Genomic DNA, 23,308 nt, shown 5'->3' on the forward strand with positions numbered 1-23,308 from the left:
GTGCTGGAAGGAGCTTGAGCTTGTCGTGTAGCTGTCTCATAGCCAGGACTTCATTCCGGTGAAGGACCAGCCTGCACCCTCCTCAGCTTTCTGGTGTCTCAAAGGAAGCCCGAGGCAAGGGAAATGGTACACAGAGCAGGATGGTCTGGCTGCAGATCTTTTATAAGGCCCTGGGAAGATCTCTCTCCAGAAGAGACCATGCCATAGGGAAATGGTCATGCTTGGTGGGGCAGAATTTGGGGCTGCTATGCCAGCTAAGTCAGTTGCTGAGAGGTGGGCACATTCAGCGGAGCACTTAATTCCTTTAACACCTATCCCTTGTGTAACAAGGGCCTGATCTTATTGGTGTCGTTGGATTTTGGATCAGGCCCCAGCTCAAAAATCGCCCAGGGACTAGCTGGCTATAGAGCCCTGGGACCATAGAACTGGGGCATGGGCAATGCCAAACCACTGGGCAATGCTGCTGAACTGAAAACTAGGGTGCTTAGGGAGGGATGTTTGATCTTAGCTCAGAAATGCCAGCTTCCCCATGCAGGTGCTGGAAGGAGTCAGAGCTTGTTGTGTCCATGTTGCACATGAACCTTTCTCCTGAGGGCTCCCTGGCTTGCTGTGGGTTCCCCCCTCCCCACCCTTTGCCCTTACGTGGGTGTTATTTGCACAGTTTCCTGTCCAGGGAAGTTCAGGAGTTTGACGTTCCCGGGTTGGTTTCCGTTCTCCTGCTCCGTTCCCACTGGGAGCTTTTGCACAGAACGAGCTGCGTGTCTCCGTCCGGGCAGATGGACCGAGTTGTGCTGAACTCTGTGCCAACAGCCGGGGTGGGGGCACCCAGCCAGACCAGGGGAACGATGTGTAAGGCTTTCAAGATCAGCAAATTTGAGCTGAGCCCTCTGTCGCGAGCGAGGAAGCTCAGAATCTGATCCCTGCCTTTCTCTCGGTGCTGATGCAGAGCCGGATGGGCCCCTCTCTCTCTCTCCAGCACCAGGAAGGGAGGATGCAGCAGTGCATCTCTGCAGAGCTTTGGCTCCTCTCTAATTTACACCTCCCCCCTTCTGCCTGGTCTCCCCTCCCTTCCCTTTTCCCTCCAATGCCGAAGCAAACAAAATGGCTGCTGCCTGGCCATTTTGTTTTCTGCCTGCAAGGGAAGCGAGGACGCTGGGACTTGGCTCTTTTTTGGAGTCTGCGGCCATGTTTGAGCCTAACTCTTCCGTCTCTACGTGGCACCGGCTGTAGCAAAAAAAAAAAAAAAAAAAAAGGGACCTTTTTTTGGAACGAGACCAAAGTCAGAGACAGAGAGTGGGTAGTTTTGGCGTATGTTGAGCATCGAAAATGCCTAGGATTGCCAAACTGAGCTTTTGTATTAGCAGCGTAATGCTGCTCGGTGCATGCAGAATTGTGTGGCTGCTCGGTATAACCGGATGGAAAGGTTTGTTCACTATATTCAATAAAAAAAACAAACCCTCCTTTCTTGTATGTTTATAGAGTACCCGAGAGCACTGTTGTCTAATTTGTTTTTGGACAGGCGAATGGTTTTGCACATCGGCTTGGTATGATTAGAACCGGTCAGTGCCGGATGGTAGCATTTTAACCTGTTGTGTGTCCTCTGGTTTTCGGTGGAAGCGGGATCGGACCTTTCCTCTGATGCAACAGCGCATGGTATTCGCTAATGTGATTTTTTTCTATTTTTTTTTAATGCGTCCTTCCCTTTATACATTTTCATTTTCAGGATATAAAATGTTAATTTATACAGAAGTATGTTTTCCTGGCTCCTAGAGTATTAATAACACCCTAATGGTGCGGCACCAAGATATTTCCTGTACCAGCATGTATGTCCTATAATCATTAAGGAATATATTTCATTTGCAGTGGAGACCCCATGCAGATTGGCATGGCATGAAGTTTACGGGAACTTGGTGGCATTCCCATACATTGCTACGCCGTAACACGGCCAGGATACCAGGACGTGCACCAAATGCAGAATTTTGTTTTGTTTTGTTTTCTGTGTAAAGTCTGAGTTTCCCTCGATAGCATGACCGCGTTTGTCAGTTAACAATCACATCTTGGCTTGCCCGTGGATGTTGGGAGTAACAGATCTCTGTCCAACGGCACGGGGCGATTGGGTTTAAATAAGACAGCAGTTCATTGGGTTTTGGTGATCGTATCACCTTTCTTTGGGGGAGTGTGGTAGAGCGTCTGTAGAGAACCTGACACTTCGAGCGAGCAGCCTGGATTGAGGGCAAGAACGAGAGGGAATTTATTTTTTTTTGAACAGGTATTTGCCTCCCTATCCGAATGGCTTTGTCATAAACAGAACGGCGTGGACTGTTGCAACAGAAATGGCGATCGCAGAACTGGTACTGCATGCGTGGGCTTGGGGTGGGTGGTACTGATTGTAAATGAAAATGCTTTGGTACCATATGCATTTGTCACTGTAGGGTATTTGACATGTTTTTCTTAGTAGTCTCCGGATTGTAACAATACCTGAATTCAGGTATCCTCTCTAGGAAAGTGCTACAGAATTTAATAGAAAGGGATCTTTCTCTAGGATGTGCAAACCAGCCTGCAGAATTGAATAGAGAAGTCTAGCCCTGATATCAAATGCTAAAATAAAACAATAAGGAGAAACTCCACACAATCTCCGGGGTCGAACTCGATGATCTGCTAAGGTCTCTTCCGACCCAAACATCTATGAATTTTACTGATTTTTTTTTAGAGTAATTTCATCAGACCCCTATTGAATAGCAATAGACCCTTACTGATTTAATTCCAAAACATTTTACAGGACTTTTCTCAAGGTAAGGTGAAGTATATAGTAACCGATATGGATGATGAGTAAACATGTTCCCTTTAGGGCCATGCTTTATATTAAGGGCATATTTAATCAAAGTTTGAATAAAGGGTTAATAAAGTATAAGCCGACGTTATATGCATGTTACAAGTATACCTCGATAAACGGCATAGATGCTTTCAAGCGTTGCGTTCCACTCACCAACAATTTCTAATAATTAACGAGCTATGGATTACAACATCTGCTAGTCATTCCTTAATCCTTTTTAACCCATTTAAAACTTAATCTGAAGTAAGACCTATTCCCTTAACCGGGCACAGAGAAGAAAGGTTACGCAGACGAACTGAGACTTTTGTCCGCATGAATTTTAAGAATTTCTGTTCACATTTCTTTCCTCCCTTTGCCTATAAATAGTCTCTTGGTGAAATATTTTAACGATAGTATTTAAGTCACACTTCTGGGCGGCCTGTGAAATAAAGACGGGTTGCATTGCTTTTCTAAAAGACAACGCTGGGAGTGCTTAAAGTTTCGCCGAACTTTTTCCTAGTTCGGCAAAGAAGTCGGTTGTCTCCGATTGGGAGTGGCTGTAGGTGACTTCTCGAGGCTCTTTGGACCGTTGGCTACTTTTCTTTAGTCCGCGTTGGTATGCAGGATTGCACCACATGCGGGCGTTGATCTAGACCAAGAGGCACAAACCCGATTCAGTATTTCAGCAGGGTGCACGGCACCTCCAAGCGTTCGAGAAGCTGCCATAACTCGAGGGAACGAACTGCTAGGGGATGCAGACAGCAGATAGGACTCGTGCAGGCAAATGAAGTTACTGCAACCACAAGTACTTGGGGGGGAAAGGAGGGGTGAGACTGCTGAAAAGTTTGGTGCAATGATCTTTTTTCTCCCTTTGCAAAACAGCGAGGGGAATGAAACGTTGCATTAAGTTGCTGCATGCTTCCCTATAGGCAAGATTAAGGAAACAAAATGGCTGACGGTCAGCCATTTTGTGTCAATGCAGACAGCTGCTTTAATGCAGATTTTTTTTTAAAAAATGTATTTCTTTTTAAAAATCTGGGGCTGGTTCGGTCCTAATTCGGCTCTTACTGCAGGAGACTGAAAAGGCTTAAAGAGATGCATCGCCCTGATTTCCTGCTGAGAGACCCTGCCTGTCCCCGGACCGTTTTGGCACCGTCTCCCAGGACTGCGACTACACAAAAGCTGAAAGCAGTGTCTGGCTTTTAAAGGAGCTATTTTGTTGTTTTATGGCTTCCTCCCCCTCCTTTCCCCACTTCATTCAGGGCTCCTTAATAAACCAGATCGGCACCTCAAGCCTTTCCAGATTGTTGCAGAGCTTTTGAGGTGGCCATAGTACCTCGCGGCGCCTCCCGTGTTTTCAAGTCCGACTCTTGCCCGTAGCCAGACTTGGTGCATGCAAAGACGCTGATAAATCCCGTGGGCCTGCTTTTTGGGGATCTTTGAGGGGTTTTCACGAGTTCTGCATTGCTCCTAAACCTCAGCAAGCGCTCTCCCCCTCCGGATCGAGAGCAAAATCTGGATTGAAAATAGCTAATTGTACTTCCCCGAGGAACTTTTCTGTTACCGCGGGCTTTGGGGAAGCCTATTGTGTGTCCTCCCCCGGCCCCCCAGCCACCAAACGGATCCAGTATTTCCATGGAAATACTCGAGATTCTTCCCAACTTGTAAGGTGGGATCTTTTGGTTGCCCCTGTCCAAAACCCTCGGATATAAAGCAGTTGCTTGTCTTCAGTTCGGGCCGGTTTTGGAGAGCCCGGAAGAAGCCTCGGGGGGCAAAAACAGACGCCGCTTCATGTAAAAATATATGCATGCCATTTCCAAAAAGGGTCCAAGTGCCACCTAAAACCCCGGGGCAAAAGGAGTTAGGAGCCACGATGGGAGGAGGTTTCTAAGTCACTTCGGTGCTTTTAATATTGTACCCAGAGCCGTGGCTGGTTGAGTCCAAAACGAAATGCCGAGCAGCTGTGTGCAGGGTTGGGGCGTGGGGAGCTGAAATGCAGTTTCTTTCGGTGGCTGCTCGGCGTCTCTAAAGTGAAGCCCGGCAGGCAGAGGTGTTGCACGGATCTGCCATGCCCACGAGTGAATTCATCCCTCCTTCATTTTATTTAATTTAATTTAATTTTTTTAAAAAGGGCCCGGCAGCGTGTGCACCATTGATCTGTTATTTGTGTCCTGTGCAATCTTGGCTCTTCTGTGATGCCTCACGCTGTTACGGCCGTTAACACGGAGGCTGGCTGTTTTGCTTTCTGTTCAGTGCTGTGTGGAAAGAGGCACATTGTCCTGCTTTATCGTGTTTAGTACAGCTTAGCGAGCAGAGCAGGAGGCTGAGATCTGAAGTGGTGCGATCAGGAGAGCGGGCAAGACTGGGATTCAGAAAATGCGGTGGGGTCTAGTTCCAGCTCTGCTTTTGCCACGGCACTGCATCCTTTCTGGGCTATACAGGACAGGGCACCATCTATCACTGATGCCGTACAGTATCCGTTGGGAGAGTAATGTATGTAATGCCGACTGGGGTCAGGCTGGATGGTGACCAGCTTTGCTGTCGATGGGGACCCACCTTTCATCCTCTGCCTTCGTGGACCCCAGTGAGAACAGGACGGCGTGCGCTGCATTTAATGTGTTCATAATACTTATAACTTTCCAGACAGCGCTTATAATTAAATCTCATGCCTCAGGGCTTCAGCCAGTCACCGTCAGGGATTGGGAAGGAATCTTTTTTTCCCCTGATGCACAATTGGACAGATGCATATTCTGGGGGGTTTATTCACCTTCCTCTGAAGCATCAGAAATTGGCCACAGCTGGGGAGAGGAGTCTGGACAGAGTAGCCCGGTCCTCTTGAGATGGCACAGACAGGCTTCTTTCACAGACATCTCATTCACACGCACAGGGTCACACAGATCACTAGTTATAAAGTCAGAAAAGTTACATTGGGCTTGAGAGGTGAGAGGTTTCCATGCTCTGGAGCATGGGGGCATGGTTTATCTGCGGGAGACCAGCTGGGCATCTCTCACTGGATCAAATCCCTGCCATTTCAGAAATGACACTGCTGTCCTGCCTATTCCCAGCCTGTGGCACCCAACAGTTTTCCTCTCCTGAGGTCTGCAAAACTTTAGTCTAAATAAAATCTTTGGGCTTAGTATGGGCATATGTGGGTGAAACCAATGCCCTGGGATTCACAGGAGGCCAGACCAGGTGAACTAGTGATACCGCCTGACTCTAAACTCCATGAAACTCCTGTCCTGCCATATGAGCTTGCACACACATGCACACACACAGGAGATAATTTGGTGAAATGAGATAAAACCATAGGGCACTTGTACATGTGATTGTCATCACGACGTGCACATGACAAAAATGTCATTTGTGTGGCTTAATGGTGTCACGCACTACCCGTGCACCAATTTGGGGTGTTTTTGATGAGTTTGCATCATTGCAAACTAAACTAGATCCAGATGTGGTTTACTTTGCAACGTTGCAAATTGCAACGAAGCAGCTGTCAGCACCTGGCCTGCTAGCAGCCTATCTGGGTGGCCCCGGGGAGCACCGCCACCGCAGAGAGAAGGACCAGGGGCCCCCACGGCACAGGGGCTGCGTGTCCCACCAGCAGCTTGCCCCCCGGACTCTTGCACTTGGACTCTTTTTTAACTCTGTCAAAAAAGAAACAAAAAAGAAAAAAGGATCGGGTCTCTCGCTGTAACATGACAGAAAAAGTGAAATGGTGGGTTTCAATTAAAAACCAATTTAGGGGGCATAGAATAAGACCTCGAGGGCTAAACCCCCATCACACGTACAAGTGCCCATAGGTCTTTTCCAATTAAACCTGTGCTTTTGAGAGGGTCTTAAGGGACTTAGGCATCCAAAATCCACTGAACATCAGTGGGAATTAAGTTTCTTCTTCCAATTGGCTCCTTTGAAAATCCCAAGCGAAAGTGTCTGTTTTTACTCTGTCCTTCAGCATAAGAGGTGAAGTGTTATTTTATTAACATTTATTCCAATGATTCTGTGCTGTCAGTTCAAGTTGACAGGCTCACACAGGGAACCGGGCAAGGCACGTCTTAGTGAAACCAAGACATTTCTCAGGGCCTGATCCACAATCAGCTTGGGTCATGCTGTTGCTTGGAAGAAGGCTCTGGCTGTTGTGGGAAAAAGGATTGCACCGAGCATTCAGCCTGAAGCCATTCAAGAGTTGGGGATGTAGGCTCGCTAATTCCTTGAGATGTCTAGGTCGCGGGGGGAGAGACAAGGGGGTCCGAGCTACACAAACACTGGCGTTACAGGTCCGGCGACACAACGCTTGTCAACTATCTGCTCAGTCAGACCCGTGAGCTGGGTAACATTTTTCAGATGATCTGTTTTTAGCCAAAAAATACAGACTGAAGTTGACTGAAACGGTTCACAAATTCATGGAGATTTCAGCCAATTGTTTCAACAACAACAACGAAGACTGAATGAAAATTTTAAAAAGGCAAAACAGTTAGTCTGGGCATTTTAAAATGGGATATTGTGATGCTTTTTCATCAAGCCAGCATTTCATGTTGATTTTTGTTCCAATTTTTATGGAAAAAAAAACAAACCAAATATTTCTTTTCTGGTAGAACCAAGCATTTTATACGACCCCAGATGATTTTACTGTTATTATTTTTTCCCCAATTCCCTGAAAAATGTCAAAATATTTTTTTTTCAATACAAAGATCTTAAAACTTTTTTTTTTCGGTTTAGCCAGAGAACCAAGATATTATAGTGCTGTCAACTTGCCAATGCTAGGAAACTGTGGAAAACCCGGAGCAGCAAATTTTTCCATGACAGAAATTTGACAAAAAACTTTCCTCATTGTTTAAAAAAAATGCATACTTAATTATTACCATAGAATCATAGAAAAGTAGGGCTGGAAGGGACCTCGGGGGGTCAGATGTAGTCTAACGCCCTGCTAAAGGCAGGATCATTTTTTATCTAAACCATCCTGAACAAGTGTTTGTCTAATCTGTTCTTAAAAACTTTAGGAAAAACCTCTGTGCACAACTACCAGGCATAATGCCTGAAACATCAAAAGCACCTTTTAACTGGCTGCAGGTAGGGCAGAGGAATGAGGGCACCGTCAGTACCCTGCCATTGCAAGGCCAGGGGGTAGTTTGTTAAAATAGGCTAAAAAAACCCAGGGAACAGGACTGTGCGGCCCTACAGAGCAAGGGAAAAAAACAGGTTGCTCACAAGATGCTGAAGTTTTCTGTGCATCTTTTTGCTTCTTCACTTTTCCAGATTCTCTCCGATGCACCTTCTTCTTTTCCTACAAAGCATTAGCTTACTCACTTGAGTAGCTACTGAGCCAGGGTGGGTTTTTTTACACCTTTTTATTGTTGAAAAATAGCCTTTTTTGATCAAAGCAGAACTTCGCATAGAAAAAAAATCTTCGTTTTAACTGAAGTATCCTATTTTTGATGCAAAGCTGAAAACTGGCATGTAGTTTTTTGTTTTACAAATCCTGGAAGTGGTTCAAGTTCTCCTTTTTCGTTATAAAGCTGAAGGCATTTTTTTTTCTCCAGGAAAATCTCAAGAAAGAGGATGAGCTTTTCCTCAGCTAGTTCTACAATCTACTAAAATCAGCAATGCTGGACTAAACAGCCCCAATATTCAAATGCTCAACATCTAAAATCAAGTCTTGATTTTTAACCCCGGCTCTGCAGCTCCAGCACTGATATTTATAGGTAGATTATTAAAAGGGCTCAGTCCCCAACCTGCCCTCAATAATATTCCCAGCTCTGAAATTCAGCCACTTAAAGAGCTGAAGCCCATAAGGAAATCCTGCCCCCAGTCAGTATTGCATGACATACTCAGGTTTTTTATTCTGCTAAGAGTAGTTCCCTTTTCTCAAGGCCAAGATACACTTTGCCCATCCAGAGAAATTTTTATTGCCCTTGTCTATTGTTACAGCACCTGGCCTCATTCACTGTCTTATTTACTGCTCCCTGTCCTGGCTGGCTTGCCTCAGTGTTTGAAGAGAAGGTTAATGAAAATGATGTAGAGCAGGTGTGCCACAAATGAGCTCCCTCCCCTCCCCAAGAGCTGCCCTGATCCCCTTCCCCTGCCCAATTTGCTTTCTGCTCCCAGCTCTGTGCTCCCTACATGATTTGTAGCTCTGCTTTTTGCTTCTTCTCTATCTGCTGCTGAGATGCTTGTGTCCTCCCCAGTCTGCCGTGTGCCATGCACAGAGACTGCCTGTGCTATTTGAGAGTGAAGTTGACAGATCAAGCCCCTGCAATTGCATGTTTAATCTGATGCATTCGGTCTCACATTAATCTTTGCCCTGCTACGTAGCTGTGCTCTGTTATAAAATTAAAGGAATCCATGATGCTTACATGATAGTACTGGTGCATTTGGTAGCCCAAGAGCTGTAGTGTACCCAATTATATCTAGCTGGTTTAGTCTGCCTGATCTTACCTGACATTCTCAGTGGCTAAGTAAATGTGTCCTATCTGGTCCATTTCCATGGTCCAGCAGGTGGGTTCTGGACACTGGGAGGGCATTCAGAAGCGCTCAGGCATCAGGTGGTTCAAATTTATAACCAGATCCATTGCAGGGGAGATGGGAGTTTGTTGTTATGTACAAACCACGGGGTATTTAAGGTAGGAAATGGCTCCAGTAGAACAAAGGCTGACTCCGCTCATTCTTTTCCCTTTGCAGGACCTACTTCATCCTTCTAGAGGAGCTGTCCTTCCATCGGCATTGCATCACTGGGTTGGGCTCTTGCGGCCCCACGCTGTCCTTGAGGCTGAGGTAGTAGATTGAATAGTTGTGGAGTCCTACCCTCCCTTTGAGCTAACTATACAATCTACTGTCTTTCCTAAGGAGACAGTCAGGTCATCAGCTCTGGTCACACCAACCGTGTCAACGCCACGTATGGAGCTTCACCTGGTCTTGAGCCTGGTGTCGTGGACCGTTACCTCCTTGTGCCAGGCTGGTGCTGTGGGTGCGGAGAATGCGAGGCCTCTGTATTGCTCTGTGGAGGTGAGGTAGTAGGTTGTATAGTTTGGTGGGAGGGATTTCATCCCATTTCAGGTGATAACTATACAGTCTATTGCCTTCCTTGAAGAGCAGCAAAACCACCTGAGAAACAGCTCAGCCACACAGATCCAGAGACATCGGTTCTTGCCAACAAGGGATTCACACTATGATATGAAATTCCTGGGCAGCTTCTCAATGTGCTTCTCCTATGGCATCTGGGGTCTTGCAATGCTAGGCTTATCACTGATCTCTGTGCCCCAGTCATGTGAACAGGACACCATCTGCTTCAATTAATCTCTGTCCATCTGTTTCCAAGATAGAAGGTGCCCAAGAAGCTAAAGCATGGGGTTAGGTGGTACATGGATACCTGATGGAGCTGTCAGATGCATCATCCTTCTCAAAAGGAGAAGCCCAAATTCTGAAGGATTTGGATCCTGAATCAAACCCTTTTCTCCCAGAGTTTTGGGGTGCTTGGATGAACTGTGTCTGTTTCCACGCTCCTAATAGAAACAGGGCTGTGGAGACTGGGGGAATCAGGACTGGACCCAACATTCGGTTTAGAAATGGGCTTCTAGTTTGGGTCCTTGGCTGTTTTGACTAAGCGACACTGCCTCAAGGGGGTGAATCCAAATCTTTTAGGGCTCATCAGACCAGGCAGCCACTCAGAGCTGATTGTGAAAGTACTGCAGGATGAGATGCTCCACGCCTGAGGGCTCGTGTACCTTCCAGGATACAGCTTACTAAAATGCACTGCCACTTTGCCTAGACCCTCATTGCTCCAGAGACTGGGTCAAAGGCAGGTACGTGTCGCAGCGGCTGGCGATAATAGATCAGATCTGTTTTTCTGGAGGGCTGCTTTCTAATCCCCAAATCCAGCTCTTTGACAAAGCTGCATGCCCTTGTGACATGAAATTGCAGCTGCTTTCTTTCACAGGGGTTATATACCAATTAGCTACATGCTTTATCTGGCTGCAAGGCTTCTATTCAAACAGTGCATGAAAGGCATCAAAATACCAGCACAGGTGATGAGATGACACAGCTGTTTCTTATTTAAGGAGCATCTCTTGTTTGGGGCTTAATTTCCAGTATCCTGTGTCAAGTGAATAAGGCTATGTGCTTTTTCCCTGTATGAATGCAATGGAATCCTAATAACTGAAAGTGGATTTTGTGCCACGAATAAACTGCTGGTGGGGAAAATGGCCTCTGGGAAATAAACTCTGTCCTTTTTTTAATAGAGTGTCATTTTATTGCCTTGAGAAGGGCCTTCCCCAGAATGGTGGTTTCAAGTGAAAGTTTGAATCCTACTAAAAAAATATGAATGCAGGTTTATGCTTCCATACCCCACGGTTTTAACCTGGTCTAATTATTTGGCATTAAAAGAAAAAAAAAATACAATCCTCCCATCCAAGAGCAGGAATAAGCCTGCATGGCTTGGGCAACCCATCACATATTGCAGTTTGAAGGACCTGGGCCTTGTTGCCACTTAGGACTTGCTCCGGGTGCAGCCATCAGCATAGGACAAATACCAAAGGTGGGCGTTATTTGCAGAGATGGTGCTCATAACTGCTTGCATAGCCAGGCCCATGCCAAGGCAGAGTAAAGCACATCCTGCGGGGGTTAAGCTGTCTGTATAAGAGCTATGCTTAAAGTAACCGCCCACGGCTGGCTGGACTTGGCATATTCTGTCGAGATGCAAAAGAGCAGGTCTGTGATTTCCATGCTGAATGGGAGCAGTTGCGTGCCCGCTCTCTCTTCACGCCTTGGCACCTGCCAATTTGCTGGGTCTGATCAGTCTCCAGGCACCTCGGCTGAGCAGAGAGGACCTGCTGACAGGATGCATGAAGGTTTCTCCTCTGGTGCTGTGCTGCAGGCAGCTGGCTTCCTATTGACGGTCACCATAGCGAGCTCTGTAACCCCAGAAACGCACCGTGCCATTCCCTGGAGCCTTTTCCTGTGTGAAGAGCATGTAATGCAGAGGCTTGCTGAGCCCCAGAGAGTGCGGGAGGAGGGAGGCGGAGGGCTGGAGCTGGCCCATGCCCACCGCTAACAAAAGGGTTTGTGTTCTAAAAAGCTCCAGCTGCCATAGCAACATGGCTGAGGGAAAAAGAGGCCAAACTGCCCCATTCTCCAGCCCGCAGTGCAATTTGGCAAGCCGAATGCCAGCAAAGAGGAGCAATTAGTACCCAGGAGCAGGGGAGCGTGAGGCGGCGTGTTCAGCAGGCTCCCACGCGGCCCAGCTGCACTGGGGTGTGCTTGCAGCTCCCACCCTGGTGCATGACTTGGCTTCAGAATAACTCTCAGCCTCACACCCTGCCAGCTGCCTGGGCGCTGAAGACTCGGCGGCCTCCTCCAGGCATGCTTGCTGCTGCCCCTCCCGGGGAACGGAGCTGCGACTTCACCGTGGAGCATCCGCCACCCTCCCATCCTCTTCCTCCTCTGCTAACCAAGGCCTCTCCCCACACTCCCAGCACGTTCCTCCATGACATGACACCAGGTCCCTCTCACCATCCAGGTACCTGTAAGAATAACCTAGCAGGACCATATTGTAGCACCAGCTTCACCCCAAGACAAGCTGGAGGTTGGCACTGCTGGAAATAAATCCCCCTTACAAGGAGGCTGGAGTAGTGGCTGTCCCCAACTGCAAAGCACTGGTGCATTAAGCCTGAAAAGTTGGGTGGGCTACCCTTGCCAGATAACCCCAGGCCACTTGGTCCCATCTGTGCTCAATGACACCAGAAATGAAGTGGTGAGGAGGCCTTGGGGGCATGTGCGAAACCTGGGTCTTGAGCACAGCAGTGTCAGGAGCTTTACTCAAGGTGCTGCCTCGGGCTGACACATAGGGTGAAGCAGGGTGTCAGGGTGGACTAGGGTGACCATCATAGGGGACAGTCCTGTGGTCCTCTGTCCCCTCTTGATACGAAACCTGGTGCCTTTATGTCCTCTATTTTTCTTTTGAAAAACAGGACATAAATGCATCGGGTTTCATACCAATAGAGGACAGAGTAGCAGAAAACGGGACTATCCTCTATGATGGCCACCCTAGCCATGTAAGAGCCCAGAGCAATCAGTACCAGCAAGAGCCCTCTTTCTCTTCAGGACTGCCAGCTCCAATTGTTCTCCTTCTCCTGCCACCTCCAACGTCATGAATTGGCTTTAAAAACTGAGATGAGAAAGAAATATAAGCAAGGTGGTATTTGCCTTCAGATTTCTGAGCCTCTAGAGATCACAGTTTCAAGCTGCCCTCTAAAGCCTGATGGCCCAACAGCCTGCTTCTCTATACAAGACTCTCATGTAATCACTTGCTTCCCGGAGCTAAAGCTTTACAGGAAACACCGAACTGCGCAAGAGGTGGCAGCACTGAAATTGGGTTAAAAAAATATGAACCCTCGACTCTCTGGAAAGACTCGGGATACAACTGGGAGAATTAGCAATGCTAGGTCTCTGCCCAGCTGATAGCCCTGTCACCAACAGAGAGCCAGGCTTAGCCAAGACATTGGAGTTACCCGATTCTTCCATTTTACTGGGAGGAAAAGCATTTTTCAGTCCTGTTTTGATTTACAGGGACTTAACCCCAGGTCTCTACCCCTGCCCTATGCAGAGCAAAGGCTATATTTCAGGCTTAGCCCTAGGAGCAACCAGGCAGCACTGCGGTTCCTCATGAGCTGCATTTCCATCATCAAGCCCAAAGCTTGAGTTTCTATTGCATGTGCCTCAGCAGTTGCTTTAGGGAAGCTCAGCCTGGACTGAGTTCACATACAACCCAAGTCACTTGGGCCCAAGTTTATTTTTATCTAACATTTAAATACGTCTGATCTTTCTGATTAAATAAAGCGTTCAAACTCTCCCTGGGTTTGTCCAGCAACTTTAAAGCTGCTTCGTTTTTCTGTTGCATCTGCACCATCGCCACCTGCCGGCTAGAAGCTCATAGAGCTGGAGGCTCTGAATGACCTAAAAAAACCCACAGGCTTCTTCCTGTAACAAAAATGGGGCTTTAGAGTTTTCTGACATGAACAGAGAGGAAGCATACCCGACCTCAGGGCGGCATTACCAGAACGAAGCAGGACACATGAGAATCAGGAAATCTCAGCCTGCAGGACCCAGTTTCGCCATGTTCCCAGCCATATCGGGCATACACTATATTGTACATTTAACAACTGAGGCCTCACCACGGAAGGGCAGAGAGCCCATAGGCTAATATTCCCTGGTGGACATTTGCAAATCAAAGTGCTTGCATTAGCACTGCGGAGAGGAAGTTCACATGTGACTGGTTGTTTTTTTAATATTTTGAAGATGAAAAGAGAAGAAATAAAGGGAAACTGCTATCAGCTCTCTGGAGCAGTGTAGGTCTTCAATGCCCTGCACAAATATATAGCTGCAGCAATGATGGAACATGCACCGCGAGACCCTGGCAGGGAAGACCACCACAGAAATTCAGAAGAAAATGGGAAAAAGGAAAAGGGAGGAGCCACAGAAGCCATTTTACTTTTCACCAATTTTACCAAATGCTAAGTACGCAGCCAAGAACTTAATTTGTACACAGCAACTGGGATCCCTGCCCCCGTCAGGAAAATACTGTATGCTCCAGAACAATGGTTTACACAACGGCATTTATTGTAAGACGGACTTCATGGGCATACTGGAAAAGCACTAGCCTTTGCAAGGAAGGAAATAAGGGCTTCAATGCTATTCCTTACCTCATCTGTTAGAAAAATGAAGGGACCCAATAGTTGCTGGATGGTTTATTCCTGGTGGCACTTTCCCCTTTGACCACCCAAGGGTGAGGGGAAATGTGCTATATAGTAAACACCTTTCCCAAAATCTTAAGATACATACAGCAGTGGCAGGAACTAACGAACACTAATGACAGAGTGAAAGCAAGTCCTGGACTATAAAATGAGCTTACAGCCCAAACTCTACAGAGGCACTTCATTTTGGAGTATACTATACATACTAATATACATATACACTATGTAGGCCGGGGCGGGCAGTTATTTCGGGTGGAGGGTTACTTACTGAGTTTTGGCAAGCCATCGAGGGCCACATGACAGGCAGGCAGGGGCAGATAAATATTAATTTTCTAATTTTTTTAGAGGCCCTGTGGGCTGGATAGAATGACCTGGCGGGCCGCATCTGGCCCACGGGCCACATCTTGCCCACCCCTGATGTAGGCAATATACCATAGACCAAAATCTTTATCTAAGTTAATACATCGTACACTTCAGGGAAACAATTCTAAAGGCGGGCCACAAATGGCAGAAGATGCTGATGGGAGGTTTATAAAGAGCCATTTCCTCTTTTCTACTACAGAAGAACTATCTTCCATGCACAAAAAAAGAAATAGGAGTCATGGGATATGGCACACGTGGAGAGGGACGGAGCAGCGCCAAAGAGCGAGGCAGTATTCTTGGCCCTGCAGATGGGGGCATGGGCAGCTGGTAGGGTAACGTGTCTATTGTGCACTACCATTCACAGTCCAAGAGAGCTGGCCAGAAAATGGAAATCCCTCTTGGCCAGAAAGTTTGGGTTTTTGTCCCTGATCAAGGCAGAGTCAGGAATGTGGCATTTTTTGCCAGAACAGAATACTGTAGTTTGTGGCCCGGCCACATTCTCCGTCTGCAGAAAATGGAGCAGACAGGAGGCCTTCAGTCTGGCTGCAGGAGGAGCAGGGAGCCAGAGCACAGCCTCAGAGGTAGGCCGGTTGGTGCAGTAGCTTGCTGCCCCTTGCAGCTGGACTGGTGGGAAGCAGGCAGGCCAAGCTCCCTGCATATCCACCGCACCAGCGGCTGCAGCTTTGGGGGAGGCAGGCAGAAAGCAATGGTGGCTACAGAAACCGGCATGGTTTCACCCCGCTTGCCTGATGGGCTGCTGGGGTCAGTGGACCTGTGACCTTTTCCTCTACACTACACGCAGTGACTGAGGAGTCCTGCCTTTTCTATGGAATGAGATGGGGAGGGTCTGCCAGCTCCACAGAGCTGTGGGATTGCCCGTCATTTCCACTTTGGAGATGGGCCTTTCCAAACCCAGCGACTCTAGGCTGGAGAATGAGGCCCAGTATTCAGGAGCTCCCATCTCACAGTCAAAGGCTGCAGTAGGAGCTAAGGAATTTCAGGTTGGGATAAGGGAGGAAGAAACACTGTGGGATTTAGCCGTCTTTTGTCCAGTTTTCCTGCCCTTCCACAGATAAGCTGGGAGCTTTCTTCTATGCCCCTTTCATTGGTATTTAGGGAATAATGGGTTCACGGGACTGCCTTTGGCCTCTTGGGTGAGGGAGCCTGAATGTGAGTATAACTAGAATCAGACTGGAGTGCATTAGCTGAGTCAAGTCTTTCCCCCTTGTGCCAATGGTGCACCCAGTACCCAGCGGTGTAGTGGGACAGTCGGTAATGAAGGAGAGTTTGCTTGACTGGAGCACTGATCGCTAAGAATGAACCTTCAGAGCAGAAGGGCTCTCAGGAGGGAACTGGCCAGTAATAGAAAAGAGAGCTCCAGGATGTTGCTGGCAGATGAAGTCTTGGGGTGGTCCCCATCTGGTGATATTTCTTCCATCTCCTTGGCACCTGTAGGGAGAAGGAAAGGAGCCTGGAGTGAAAGCTGAAGCTCACAGCTAACTATCAACCCCAGTGCATGCAGCACCTTCTGCAACGTGCTACCACACGGACAAGGGCAATCCACGGTGCAGGACAGCAGCACGCAGCTCCTTCAGAAAGCAAGACACAGGTCGTGACCGTTTGTGCATCACCGGGGAGCAGGCAGGATCATGCTTCACAGCTTAGGCAGTACCAACCATCCTTGCCAACACTGGGTGGTGCCGTGCAGGGGAAGGGGTGGGGAACAGGGTCCGTGCTGCGTGAGTAGGAGGAGTTGGAAGGCCAGTCCAGTACCGGTCCCTAGCAAGCGCATTCTGCGTTACTCAGGAGGTGTCTAATGTCTTTACGCTCAAGGTGGGACAGGCACAGACAGGCTCCACAGCTTCCTTACCTGACAAGGACTGGAAAGTGAGGTCTTTGGAAGATGACACTAAACGCAGGAGGGTAGGCGCCTTAGGGTTGGAGGGCACTGGCTTTACAGTAGTTAGAATCTGCTTGGCCTCTTCCAACATTAGATCAGCTTCTGAAGAAACTAGCTCAAGGGATGGAGGTGGCTCTGAGGGGAAAGCCTGTTCAGCTCTCAAAGAGACCTCCTTCCTCTCCCCATTTACCTCTGGAGTGGCATTAGGGCTGAAGGTCGGGTCCAGATCTAAAGGCAGAGCCTCTGTTGCCTCTTCAGAGTCTATCTGCATTTCTGGAGAGGTCTCAACGTCCAGGTCTAAAGTGGGCTCTATGGAGGATGTTGGCTCAGCTTCTGTAGTGGGATTGGGCCTTGCCATTGTGGTGGGTGTTGACCTTATAGTTGTTGGGGGCGTTGGACTGGTTTTGGTGGTTGTGGTGGGTGCTGGTTTTGTGAGAGTGGTGGGTTTGGGGGTTGTGGTAGGTATTGGGGTAGTAGTAGATGCTGGCATTGGGACAGTGGTGGGTGTTGGGTGTGTTGTGGTCGGTGCTGGTCTGGTTCCGGTACGTGCTCGGCACGTGGTGGAGGCATGTGTTCGAATGGTAGTGGAAGGTGCTAGCTTGGCAATAGTGGTTCGACTAGGCTTTGTTGTCATAGTGGGTATAGGAGTCTCTTCTGAGTCTACACTGGGTTCTGATGAGAGACAGAGAGGACCACGGGTTAGCATCAGAGTCAGCATAAACCCGACTGCACCCCAGCCTCTCTGAGCGGTGTGACAGTGAAGACCTTGGAAACAAGCAGCTGTTCTACAGGCCTCTCTTTTGGGATTTGCCCCTCTCCTTCTGCCTCATGGTGCAGCGGGGGAGGTAGCCACTAGGGCCCAGGGACATCCCTGATCGGTCTCAGGATACTGGTCTGACCCGAGGTGAGAAACCCCAACCCCTTTGGAATAAGACTTCCTTGGAGGAAGTTCGAGATGGTTGCTAACAGGGTTGGAAGCCTTTTCTATCTAAGGTACAGGAGAGTCCTCGAGTGGTGACGGTGAGACCAGGTATGACTTTGCCGGAGTACTAAGCTTACATCCCTCTGTTCAGTCATCCCCCATCTGCCCCCGTTCAGTCGTGGAGCAGCTCCTCCTTCGGAAACTAACCCCATTGGATTCAGGAGGCCTGGTCCATGGGGGCAGCTAGGGGAGCTCACCCATTGTTCCCAGTCCAATCCTTTCCTGGTGAGAGACCCAGATCCTCCTTCTCCCTTCACTTACCACACATCGAATTGATGCATTTATAGCCTTCGGGACACAAAGAACAGGGGGATCCTTCCCTGTATGGTTTTCGTCCCCTTATGTTACCACTAGAAGCAGAACAGGCAGATAAAAATGAGACTGAGTTTGTAACAACAGAGAGGGTAAAATTCCAACCCCCAGCCCACAACAGTCAGTGGATGTCTATCCATGCAAAGACCCTTAATAAGGATTAGAAATGATCAAAAACGGCAACCACTTTTACTGAACACTTCATCGTCTTATTTGCTGGCCCAGGGATTTCTTCGCCTTGGCTTCCCCCAGTTACTGGATAGCAAAGGCCAAGCTTGGGGGAGGATGTTTAGAGTAAATAGATGCGATCAGTCAAGATACAGTCACAGCTGCTCTTGTGAGTGCAAACTCACGGGGGCTCATAGTTGCAAACCAGCAGGTGCATGTCACGTTCCTCAATGCCCTCCACAGTCTCACAAAAGTGTGCCCCACAGCCGATACGCAAGGTGTTTGCCCAGACCACCTGAAGCAACACGGAAAAAGAGGAGGGTTAGGCCTACTGGCGCAAGGTAAGGAGAGCACACAGGTGAATCAGAAGGAAGGGAGACCACAAGATGAGCCTGCCTGGGCAACCCAGATGCCCCGATCTCTGGTGCTGCTCAGACTCCACAACTGTTTTCTGCACGAGAAGACCCCGTTTGCATAATCAACTGAAGGAAAAACCCAGATCTAAACAGGTCTGGGGACCCAGGCCCCTGTGTCCTGACGCCTGCTCTCATCCCTAATGGTGTGGGCTCAGTTGATACCAAAGTGTTCTGAGTGACCAGAGGGCTGCATTTGAATACATTGGTTGCTTTAAAGGCTCGTCATCCCAAGGGCTCCTATCCACCAGATCTCTAATGAGAATCTGTTCACTATACCCCATAACTATGTCATTTGTGCTTAGCATCGTCCATCTCTCTTCTGTTCTGGTGAGATCCGTATGCTGTGCCCGCTGCCCTGGCATCTGAGACCATTCACTAAGACTCTAGGGGGGATCGAGTCCCAGGGACAGCTCCTGCCCCAACCCCACAAGGGCCCTCAGATGCCCTGAATCCAGGTACCTGGGTGTAGTGGCCACACATGTGCCCCATGGCACACTTGGTGGTGGTGAGGTTGTAGTACTGGTACTCGCCATGCCAGTCCTCCATGGCCAGCTGCAGGTCCAGCTCCTCCATCATGATAAAGAGGTTCTCACCTCGCCGGCCACGGTCTTTGTTGTGGTCCCAGATGCACTTCTCTGCATAGGCCTTGGCAAAGGCGCCTAGGTCTGGGTCCCAGCTCTGAAACAAGCCCGAAGTCACCATCAGGATGTTGGAAGACAGGAATAGGAGTCCTTAGATGGGATCCAGTCACTGGGAGCATGGATTGGGCCCTTGGACACGCACACACTCTTCCACTCATCCCCATCAGCGGCACAAGTAGGGCAGGAGGGGTGGGACCAGTGGAGTCTAGTTGCAGGATTGAGGCCTTTAAAATGCTGTATGCAGGGATTTCCAGATGTGCCTAGAAGCATGCAGTGCCCGCACTCCACTGACATTCACGGGGACCAACATGAATGGGACCTGGGTAAAATCCTGATTGCCAACAGACAACAATCAAATAGCAACAGCCTGACAGGCACTTCCAGCGTTGGCTCCAAAGCATTTCTGGCCAGTCAGGAGATAACCCTGTTGAACAGAGGAGGAAGCTGAGGTACAGAGAAGGGAAGTAGCTTGTTGGGAAGGAGGGCAGCAGTCCCAAGACCTCTGCTTAAACTGGTAACTAGGCTGACTGGGAGGGAGAGGACAAACCAGAGGCAGGCCCAGTTTCATGGCTGTGCAAGGCCCTGCGGTGCATGGGCTGGAGCGGAGATTCAGCCCGACAGCTCCCTGCCAAGAAAGCGCTCCAGTGCCTCCACTGAGAGCAGCGTCTTGCCCAGCTGAGCTCCATCCTGTGAAGCAGGTTACTAGGAAAGAAAGGGAGATGTTTTCATGCAGGGGAGGGATGAAGGGGACCCTGCGAGGCAGCTGCTTGCTCCATTCTCACAGCATTAAAAAGAGGCAGCGGTTTCTCTGAAGTCCAACCAGGAGGCAGGGCATGGCAGGCAGGAACGCTACCCAGGCATGCAAAATGGACTTAGGGGTCTTGCCATCCCATGGCCGAGGAGCGAGCTAGAGGCTGCTGAAAGAAAAGGAAGATGGTAGTCTCCATTTAGGACCAAAAGCACTTGGTAGGGCCACGATCGGGGCCCAGTGGGGAGGGTAGTAACTAGTTGGCATGATGATGCTATAACCCAGTCCCTGTTTCCTATGCATCAGAGCCCAAGCAGAGGAGGGAGGTTTGGAGAAGAGGCACCCACTGTGCTACCCAGATCCCCATCAGATCTTCAGGGCAGGTGGTGGGGTGAAAGAGGGACAGTAGACTGAGGGGGCTCCTTTTTCTTTATGTAGCACAGTCGGGTCTGAGCCAGGCCTGTCAGAAGGAGAAGAGGGGACAGATTTAAAGCATGGGAATGATTGCTCCCCACCGCGTCGGCACAGAGCCGGTCTGTGGTGCTGGCTGCAGACCGGACTTCAGGGCTGTGCTATCCCTCCCTCCCTGTTGCTCGGGGCTCGGTTCCACAGGCAGAAAACTAAACTTCTGCGTTAGTTGCTTCATCCAAAAATATGGTTTTGGCCTGCGCATGCCCATTGAATAGCTATTTCCATGGCAACCAGCTCTGCTGTCCCAAACAGAAGCAGAGGGTGACTTTGGCGGGGGGGGGTTGGCTACAGAAGCAGGTGAACTCAGGCACAGATCTTATTTCTCCAAGGGAAAAAGAGCCGTAAGAATCCAGATGGAGGCAAGCGCCGTGTAGAAACAAGGTATTTATAGGGGACTGCCAGGACTGTTTCTAGGCCAAGTGGCTTACATATACTCCCTGTGCTACAGAAAAAAACTCAGCTACTGACCAGCAGCAGGTCACAAGGATTTTACCCTTACATTTTACAGCACAAATTGCAGGGCTGGCTCGTGCACTGCACAGCCCCCAGTTACATTCAGGCCAGAAACACAACTCGGAGTAAGCCTAGAATCCAGAACAATCAGTTTTTCATCTTAACTAAAATCTCTGCCTCTGCCCTGAAAACTGGCTTGCAACTAGGTTTTTTTTTCAACAAACAGGACTGCATTTAAAGGTCCTTGTTGTTATGCAGATGGGCATCACAAACAATAGAAAACATGCTTCATTAAGCACCTGGCAGGGAAATGATCAACATCACTCTCAGTTGCTCAGGAACCTAAGGCTCATTGTTTCTTAAGTGCCTAAGTCCCTTGTGAAAGGGAGACAGGTCAGGGGACCTGAGCCCTCAGAGGTTTTTAGGCTCCTAACCCCTACTGAGCTCATCCCACTGGGTTAGGTGCCCGAATACGCTTGAGGATGTGGACCCCACAAGCCTACCTTTTCAAAAATGGGATGGGGGTCCTTAAATCATTTGGGGGCTTTTCGAACCTTTATCCCTGAACTACAAGCGGTGAGAAATTAACTTGGGTTTTGTTTGCACACAAAAGCGGAGTTAACTCAGGGTAACTTGGGTGTTGGCAGGATCTAGAAGAGTCAAATTATGATAATGAACCAGCTGCAGGGGGAAAGTGTTGCAGACATCAGCAGCCAGCACCCTCCACCTTCAAAGCCTGGTGCAAGCACTAATTCACCAGTTGCCATTGTCTTAATGGAATCAAGGATTCGGACCCAAGTGGCAGCACCCTCTAGCGGTTAGAGCAGGGGCCTGCAAGACGTACTTCCCGTTCCCCGTTCAATTGCCGCCGTGACTTTCTGTGCACAATTTCAAGCCTGCCTTTGAGACGCAAGCCCCACTCTATGGTTCCTGCTCTACGTTTCACCACAAGTGCTAGCAGGTGGTGGGGCTTGGCTCTCAGTGCCAGTCTCAGATCACAGCAGAGGTCGTAACGATTATACACCCTGTGCAACCCGGGATAAGTGACGTCTTCATGCCTCGGTTTCCCTATTGTGAAACGGGATGATCTTGTTGAGTTGAACCCATGCGTCAGGAGTATTGTGAGAGCGGCACCTAGTATTAAGAAGAACCCACTAGAGACAAAATCAAGTAAGAAATTTGGTGCTTAGGGTTCAGTTTTATATTTCAGTCTCTGGAGAACAGAGTCTATTCATGATCGAAAGCATTTAATAGTGATGTGTGCTGGATTGCACAACGCGCTGCTACCAGATCTCAGGCAGGATTTCATCTCTCCAGCCACTGAATTGAAAGTTCAGTCATTTGCTTCTTGCAATTTCTTTACTGAAGCAATTTCCATTAACTGTGCACCCTACGTAGCTCAGCCAGGCAGTTCTAGTGGAAAAAGAAATGCCATCATGCCCTGGACCTCTAGTTAATTCAATTACATGTGTGAACCCAAAGGCATCTTTAAAATTACATTTTCAAAAGACAAAGGAGACTCTTATTTTAAAAGGAAATTCAGGAAACACCCCCAAATCCCACTGACATCAAATGCTATAGAGAAGATCTCCTTCCATCCCACTGTAATAATATACAAGATTTCGTTTCAACATAGAAGAGACCCTTCATAGCCAGTTGCAAAAGGTTTCTCTTAGCACCATACAGAAGACCATCACTACCCCGGTGCAGGAAGACCCCAAGGTTTCCACGGGACACTTACCAACTTCTGCATGTCTGCAGCAGGTGGGGAGACCTGAGAGCGGTAGAGATTGTGCATCTGCAAAATCATCCTCTCGTCTTCATCACTAAGGGACCCCCAGCTCAGCTCCACGGCCGTGAGCAGCAGCAGAACGCGAGGAAGGTCTGAGCTCAGCATTGTGGCAGTCAGTCTCTGGCTTTAGCAGTCCATGTCTCTGGCAGAGAGATTTAAAGCACTTCCCAAAACAAGGAACACCCAAAGGCTGAGATTAGGGGGAGGAAATTTATCTCTTTATTAGAATACGTTTCAGAGCCACGGGGAACACACCCATTCCATGTAATGTCACTGATGGAAGGGGAATGTTGCTTCAGGGACTGATGAGTAAGCTGTGCCCAGTCCTTGAGACTGACCTTGAGAGTGAAATCCCTTTAATTTCTCCACAATCACAGGAGCTCCCTCTCTTGGTCCTGCCGCTGCTGGTGATTTCAGACCTAAAACATGGCCGTGATCTTACAGGAGACCCTGTGACTATTTACTTCCATGCCCCTTCCAAAAGATACCTGAACACTTTCCAAACA

At 48.7% G+C, this 23,308-nt stretch overlaps 1 protein-coding gene across 2 annotated transcripts; it reads right to left on the minus strand.

The window, feature by feature from the left end:
- Positions 1 to 14,357: 14,357 nt before the first annotated feature.
- On the minus strand, positions 14,358 to 23,308 carry PI16 (peptidase inhibitor 16). 2 transcript variants are annotated; one of them, XM_090026302.1, is made up of 6 exons: positions 22,752 to 23,308; positions 19,157 to 19,375; positions 18,467 to 18,576; positions 18,063 to 18,151; positions 17,010 to 17,491; positions 14,358 to 16,368 (listed from the first exon to the last, which is right to left on the minus strand). In XM_090026302.1, the coding sequence occupies exons 1-6, from the start codon at positions 22,905 to 22,907 to the stop codon at positions 16,261 to 16,263; spliced, it is 1,164 nt and encodes a 387-aa protein (XP_089882428.1). In that variant the 5' UTR covers positions 22,908 to 23,308; the 3' UTR covers positions 14,358 to 16,260. The 2 variants fall into 2 exon arrangements, with proteins under 2 accessions (XP_089882428.1, XP_089882426.1); XM_090026300.1 differs by having other exon boundaries at positions 16,790 to 17,491; positions 22,752 to 23,301.

This window comes from Crocodylus siamensis, chromosome 13 (genome assembly GCF_052110815.1).
Source record: "Crocodylus siamensis isolate JL-2025a chromosome 13, ASM5211081v1, whole genome shotgun sequence".
In the NCBI taxonomy this organism is placed as follows: Eukaryota; Metazoa; Chordata; order Crocodylia; family Crocodylidae; genus Crocodylus; species Crocodylus siamensis.

Excerpts from the sequence above, each read along its gene's own strand:
- PI16 (XM_090026300.1), bottom strand. The coding sequence starts at position 22,907 with ATGCTGAGCTCAGACCTTCCTCGCGTTCTGCTGCTGCTCACGGCCGTG. Across the intron at positions 19,376-22,751 it reads CTGCAGACATGCAGAAGTTG|AGCTGGGACCCAGACCTAGG; the intron begins GTAAGTGTCCCG and ends GGCTTGTTTCAG. Across the intron at positions 18,577-19,156 it reads TGTGTGGCCACTACACCCAG|GTGGTCTGGGCAAACACCTT; the intron begins GTACCTGGATTC and ends GTGTTGCTTCAG.